The 7390-nt window shown below is 34.5% G+C and overlaps 2 protein-coding genes across 2 annotated transcripts in view; one reads left to right on the top strand and one right to left on the bottom strand.

Moving 5' to 3' along the window:
* Positions 1–2160: 2160 nt before the first annotated feature.
* Positions 2161–2775, top strand: CBG27280 (the record flags this gene model as incomplete). Its single annotated transcript, XM_045238361.1, has 2 exons — positions 2161–2246; positions 2769–2775. 2 exons carry the CDS (start codon positions 2161–2163, stop codon positions 2773–2775), a joined length of 93 nt encoding a protein of 30 aa, XP_045099758.1.
* Positions 2776–3848: 1073 nt separating this feature from the next.
* The window catches only part of CBG15885, a gene marked incomplete at both ends in the record, with an annotated part of 6150 nt that continues 2608 nt past the window's right edge, over positions 3849–7390 (bottom strand). The window contains 4 exons of the mRNA XM_002638184.1: positions 3849–4064; positions 4196–4313; positions 4898–5159; positions 5202–5304. Coding sequence (XP_002638230.1) covers positions 3849–4064; positions 4196–4313; positions 4898–5159; positions 5202–5304 — 699 coding nt within the window. The remainder of the gene's footprint in view (positions 4065–4195; positions 4314–4897; positions 5160–5201; positions 5305–7390) is intronic.

The following is a 7390-nucleotide window of genomic DNA, read 5'->3' as shown; positions in this document are numbered from 1 at the left end:
GACGTCCCCAGTGGAGATGAGCTCTGGCCCATGCTACGCGGGCGATTCTGTTCTTCTTGCTGATCGATGGTTTCTTAGCTGGCCGTCGTCCATGGAGTCCAGCATCTTGAAGACGTCTTCTGACGGTTCTCAGGGATGGTGTGACTTCATTTGGAGTCTTCACGACCATCTGAATGTCCGTAGAACTCCTCTGGGGATCCTCTCTTGAAGCTCGGACGATGTTCCGATCCATGTTCTTCGACGTGATACGCGGTCTTCCAGGCGATTTTCGCTCCACCAAGGCTCCCTAAACATTTTTTTTCCATAACTATACTATTTTTGAATATTACCTCATCCCGAAACTGCTTCAAGATCTTCTCGATGGCACGTTTAGTAACATTGAACTGCTGCGCCAAGAGGTCCTTGGAACATCCACTTCTGAAGCCGATGACGATGGCTTTACGGATGTCCTGAGAGATGTTTTTTTTTTCCGAGGGGTCTGGCCATGTCTGTAAACAGTTTTAAATACATAGGAGCCGAAACCAACATTCTTAGAAACCATAATATCCAAAAATATAAAAATATGAAAAAAGTGAAAAAACGAAAAAATTGAAAAAATTGAAAAAAACAAAAAATTTCTGAAAATGATGCAATTTCCTTGTACGCAATTTGTCGTCACCGTGTACGACATGCACAGTAAAATTTTCAGATCGATCCCTTAAGTTTCAGCAAAGTTACTCTCAAAAAATCGTTTGCGAATACCTTTTTGGCCAGTACTGTATGTGCGTTTTCGTTTTTTTTCTGTTTTCATGCGGCGACATCCTAGAAAGGCCGAATAACGAGAAAAAGTCGGGAATTAGTGCCAAACAGTGAAGAAATCTAGTGTATTCTAAAAAAAAATAAATGCTCGTCAAGTAGCGCGCATTGGTCGCAATCGCAAATTTTCCGTCAGAATACATGATCTCGCCCCGAGAAAACCCCGTAGACTTTCGTGTCTGGTCTCCTTTAAAATGAATGAGGAATTTTGACGAAGCAACTTTTGAAGAACAATTGATAAATGAAATAAGTTTGTAATTACACAAATAAATTCTAAATAATTATTAATTGATATGATAATTATCTCTAGTTGATTTGATTTCAAGTCTTCGGTAGTTAAGAAAAAATCGAAATCTTCATAATTAGAATTGTTATCCATTTTTTTTACCTGGAAAAATTTTGAGAATTTAGCTGAAATGTTTACAAAAACTGTCAATAAACTTTGATCATTTTGAAAAAGCGTACAATTTGAATTTGTCATTTCTTTGGTTTCTGGGCTTTCAAAATTAGAGAAAAATTCAAAATATAGATCATAATTTATTTTAGAAGAACACTCAATTAGAGTAGTTTGACCAGTTTGCAGGTTCTCTGAAAATGCTTAAAATACTGTATCTCGACTAGAACGTATATTAAAAAATTCAAGCAGCTGACTGGTGCGTCTTCGGCGCTATTTAACCTAGTGCAACAGACATCTCTAGCGTTTTATATATATGGAAGATAATGTCTGAAAACTTATCGAGTATACAAAACAACAATAAATCTTCATCTTTGTTGTTTACAACGTTTTTAAAGGTGGGGGGGGGGGGACATGAAAAAAATAATGTTCTCGAAATTCCGTTCAAAGATGCCCCTCGAGGAGTTGAACTTGTGAGGGCGATGATTGAGGGTGCGGCGCCGCTACCGACTGAGCCACGCGGGCAAAGAGAAAGCGCACGCCCGATTGCATACATAAAGGCGAGGACGAGAGCTGTACACAGAGTGACATTAAACGTTGTACACCGTCACGGTAGAATGCATACTCTAGCTACAAAAAAAACAACGAAAAATCTCCTGTCCCCCCACCTTTAATGAAAAATCGCTTTTCGCAAATTTTGAAATTTCTGGAATCTTTGATAATTTCAAATAATTTTCCTATTTCTTTCTATTTCCAAGGGATCAATGATCTGAGTGTGTTTCGTGTACACAAACAAGTATTCTCCTCCATTTTCATTCGAAAATGTCTCCCTTTTTTCTCTGTCTTCTCCTTTTTTCTATCCCTTTCGTCTCTTTTTTCTGACCATTTGGCAAGGTGATTTTCATTCATATACTTTTTTTTAAATTTTTTTTCAAATTCCAATTGAAAAAACTACATTTTCAGCTAGAAAAATGGCCGATTACGTTCAACCAACACTTTTAGATATGCCTGAAATTGTAATGAACCATATTTTCAGCTACTTGGATGTGAAATCAATGTGAGCTTTTTTTTTTGGAATATTTTTTCTCAATTTTTCAGAAAAATCTTACTTGTTTTGAAAAAGCCCAAAAATGGAAAGTTTAAAAAATTCAAAATTCCACAAAAAAAGCAAAATTTCAAACATTTCGAAAATATTCTGTATTTCCAGAAAATTTCAAAAAACAAGCAGGTCGGAAACACACGAAATCAAAAAAAAAGAGATCAAATAAATTCTGAAACTCCAGAAAATTCCGAATTTTTTTTTGAAAATTCAATTTTAAAAAATCGAAAATTCAAAATTTCGAAAATTTCAGAATTTTGAAATGAAAGTCGAAGTTTAAAAAAATCAAAATATCGGAAACTCGAGACGTTAATAATTGTAAATTTCAGATTCAAAATGCAAAAAGTTTGTCTCCAACTCCATAATTTCGTCGATGAGCAAAAACCAGACATCCATCTGACTTCTATGGAACTCAAAGCGACAACCTATGGATTCACATGTCGAATTTCTTCAGAACTTTTTGGAAATTTTCGAATCAAGTACCTAAAAACTGCAATGGCATGTCCACGGATGAGAAAAAATGGGATTTTATTAGAGCACGATTATCCGATGCCTGTATTTTTTGAGGATATCGCAAGACTTTTGGATTTTCAAAAATCACCACTTCAGGAACTGGAATTGGTGCTGAAATACAAAAAATATGACTTAGAGTATGGACATATGCTTGAATTTTTGAAAAATCGGTTGAAAAATCGACCTAAAAAATTAAGAACGCGGTGGTTATGGATGTCTGCATTGGATCAAAGCCACGTCATGCAGATTCTGCCGAATATCGATTTTTGTGGGATTGGAAGGATTACAGTATCGGATGCTGTTGTCGATTACGATAGGGACAAAGATCAGAAGATGGAAATTAATGAGATTTTGGAAATGAAAGAATTCAATGAATTTGAAAAATTGAATATCTCGAAGTTTTCGGTGGATTCTGAAGATTATGAAGAAAATGTGGTGGAAAAGTTTTTGGAGATTCCAGAAGTCTATTTGAAATTGAAAAAAATTACAATTGAAGACTTGGAGATGATTAGAAATGTAAGTCTTAGCACAAGGATTTCAGAAATGTTGGGTTTCGAATTTTCAAAGAGTCTCAAAATTCTGCAAATCTGAAATTCAAAGTTTCTGAAACTCAGAAACTCTGAACAATGCAGAAATATAAAGTTCAGACACTCTAAAACTTAGAAATTCGAAAATTCAAAACTACTAAAGTCCAGAATTTAGGATTTCTTTTCAATTTTAAAGTGTTTTTTTTTCAGAACTACCTGGATCCCAAATCCTTAAAAAATTCGCAATCAATCTTTGAATTGAAATTCAAAGAATTCGAAGACTTCTCTCAATTTCGAACATCTCTGGTAGACCCATTTTCTCATTATTATGGCGAGAGATGGTTTTTCAAAAATTCAGGCTCCGGAAGTATTTTATGTATGCAATATGAGGATAATTGTTTTACATTTAGCTTAGAAGTAGAAGAAGATCTTCCAGAAGGAGTGATAATTCAGGAAACTTGATTTTCAAAAAATAATAAAATATATTGTTTTATTAAAATTCAAAGTTTTTCAAAATAAATCACAAAGCAAAAACACCGCACTTTTCCCATGTATCCGGATACAGATTGCTCATTTCTTCGGCATACCGTAATCTTGCAGTTCTTCTTGCATATATATTTTGATGGTCCGCAACAGCTTTTGAATATTTGGTGTCTTCGGTTTTGATTCCCTCATGGACATCAAAAACATGAGATAATAAATGGAATGTGTAGTTTGCACGGCAGAGTTTGTAGATCTGAAAAAAACTCAATAATTTTTAGCCTTATATCCACTTTGACCCCGTATCATAGAATTAGAAATATTTCATCAGTTGACAGTTTTCTAATATCTTTCACAGAACTTGAGGGTCAAAGATAATTGTCTTACCAATGATTGCACATTTTTAATCCTTGACGGAAAATAATCTGCATTATAAGGATCATTTTTGTGAAGAATTGGCTGAGGTTCCCAGTCGACGTTTCTGAAAAAAAATATTTTAGATTTTCTCTACTTTTTTTCATTTTCAAATCTTACGAATACGGTATTTGCCAAGAAATGATTTCTGGGGATTTGGAAGAAGTTTCCAGCCAAAATGGAAGATTTTCGATTTGATGGCCAAAGAAAAAGCATTTGTGATGGAATTCGAAGGTTCTGGAAAAGCTTGGAAATTTTCAGGAAAAGTTAGGAATTACAGGAAATTCAAAAGTTCAGGAAATCAAAAGTTCAGAAATCCAGAAAGCCAGAGATTTCGAAAAAGCCACATACTACAATTTTTCCCGTTTCCTATAGTCAATTGCTGTCTCCTGGGTCATTACTGCTAATCAAATGGGTTGGGGAGGTACAGTAACCCAAATCTACAAAAATCATCAAAGAACTAAAGTAATCCTTCTTTCATGACCAATCAATAATTTCATGTTCCATCCGATATGGCAGCCATTGGGCGAAAGTTCAAAAATTCGAAAATTCAGAAATTCAGCAGCCCAAAATTGATTTTGCAAAATTCAAAAATGTTGTACGGCATTTCAGGAAAATCAGAATTTTGAAAATCCCAAAAATTATCCAAAAACTCACTGATTCCTCCTTATCGACTCTTCTAATTTCTCAAAACTTCTCGGGATTACTGTACCATTCGCATTCTCAAATCTCCTTACTAAAAGCACATTTTTCGACTTTCCATCAATCATTTTATTGGCAATTTTCTTAATTTTCAGAGCCATTCCTTCACTAATTATCATATCTCCATCCATTATAAAATGTATGTCAGATTTGGCTCCCCATCTTGCGACATTTCTCATCAAACTACACGGATACAGTACGAATGGAGCTGATATTTCAGCGCGCAGTGTTTCTTCTGCAATTTTTTATTATTTTGGGATTTCAAAAATCGAATTACGGTTTTTCAAAAAGTAATCACATGAAATTTTGGATTTTGGAATAAAAACTGTTGGACAATCAGTTTGAAAAGCAGATATTCGATAGGCAAAATGAATGGACATCTGGAAATGTCGATTTACAGATGGACAATTAAAAATATTGCACACCTTCCGTCCGAATTCCGGTACACATTTATATAAATTTTCCAAATATTCCAGAGCATTTGAAGTTTGAATATCTAAAAATATTCCAACTGAAATTGGTCCATCCCATAGATTTGGCATATTTTCTAAAGTTTTCAGCATATCTGATGTGGCATGAGTGGATAGAGTGATTGGTTCCAGACCATCCGATTCTCGGAATCTGGAAATCTGGAGTTACAGACACACAGATGGGAAATTTCTGAATTTTTAGATTCTTAAACGTTTTAGGTGTCCGAATTGTTTTTGATATTCGGAATTTCTGAATTTTCAAATTTCCCAAAACTTACGAATCTTTGGCTTCCACGAAATTCAATCCAATACAATATTGCTCATCATATAAATTTGTCGGGATTACTGTATATTCTCGGAATATTTGAAATAGCGACGACGTCGAGTTTTCAGGATTCTGAATTGTGAAATTTTCGTGATTGTGAGGTTTTTGATAGTTTTCAGAAAGATTTGGATTCTGAAATATTTTCCATTCCTTTCAAAAATCTGAAAATTTCAAAACTCACCGCCAAAATTAAGAACAAAACTAGAAAAAATATGACAAAAATTATAAAAATCTGATGGGATAATCGAAATTGTCTGGTCATTTTGAATCCGAAGAAAGATTTTCGAATTCATTTATATACAATTTTTTTCTGAAAAATCCAAAAATGCCGATCCATTTTTTCGATTTCTCTATTTTTTTCAATTCGGTAGACTTCATTTCGGAAATTTTGATTTTTCTTTTTTTCTTGGATAATTTCCGTAGATCAGATAACAAATTTCCATTGCAGGGGAAACGAGAATTGGTAATCAAAAAAATTCATAAAATCTGAGATTCTGAGATTCTGAGATTCTGAGATTCTGAGATTCTGAGATTCTGAGATTCTGAGATTCTGAGATTCTGAGATTCTGAGATTCTGAGATTCTGAGATTCTGAAATTCTGAGATTCAGAGATTCAGAGATTCTGAGATTCTGAGATTCTAAGATTCTCAGATTCTGAGATTCTGAGATTATGAGATTCTGAGATTCTGAATTTGTAGCTCAAATTCAGAAAAATATTTATTTTCAAAAACTTGAGATCTAAAATCTATAAAAAGTTAAAAAAAATTCAAAAATTCAGAATCCTAAGCAAATGAAAATTCTCCACATTTTTTCAGTGTCCATGGGTAAACCTCTCCCATTTCCTTCTTGAATTTGTCACGGGCTCTGAAAATCCAACAAATGGAACTTTAGTGATATCAGTCAGTTTTTTTTTTTCAAACTGATGACTCTGGTGTGCCTTCGATGCGATTCTACCCAACTTCTTTCTCCTTCAAAGGAAAATACCGTATTCCCTCTAACAGAATTCAAATCGAGCTCAATTATCTCGATTCCTGTGAAAGATATCAAAAACTTGTCAACTGATAAATTTTTTATCATAACATCACCAATATTTGATGAGTTGACAAAATCTTGATATCTGTCATAAGAATTGAGACAATTGAGCTCATAGTTAACGGTTTCGGTGGGCATCTGTTAGAGAAAATACTGTAAGTAAATAATTGTTTGTAATAATTGTTAGTAATTGTAAGTAGTTGTTTCTCAATTATGAAAAATTCCTCACAAAATCATCGCTGCAGCTTCTTGATGAGTGATTGAAGCCTTTGAGTATACTGTATTTGTATGTTTTATCCCATTATGAATACTGAATACGTGGCTGGGTAAGTGGAATGTGTAGCCGTCCCGACACAGCTCGTAGATCTGAAAAATTTGTCATAGGAAACTTGAACCCAATTTATCTTGATTTTCGTGAATAGGGTTGGCTATGGGGCGAAATCAAAATTGCGGACGTGCGGGCCGTGGCGGGCCCTGTCGTAGTTTCTTTTAGGATTGATATTTTTTGACCAACTAAATTAGATATGGTAGAACTCGACGAGCACTACAAAATGATAGTATTTGAGACACTGTATCATATTTGTGAACAAAGTTACAAGCCAGAAAACTGCAAATGCGGGCCGGGCCGGGCCGGGCCGG

This window comes from Caenorhabditis briggsae (genome assembly GCF_000004555.2).
Source record: "Caenorhabditis briggsae complete genome, chrV, whole genome shotgun sequence".
Classification (NCBI taxonomy): domain Eukaryota; kingdom Metazoa; phylum Nematoda; class Chromadorea; order Rhabditida; family Rhabditidae; genus Caenorhabditis; species Caenorhabditis briggsae.
This window is presented reverse-complemented; position numbering and strand designations above follow the sequence as displayed.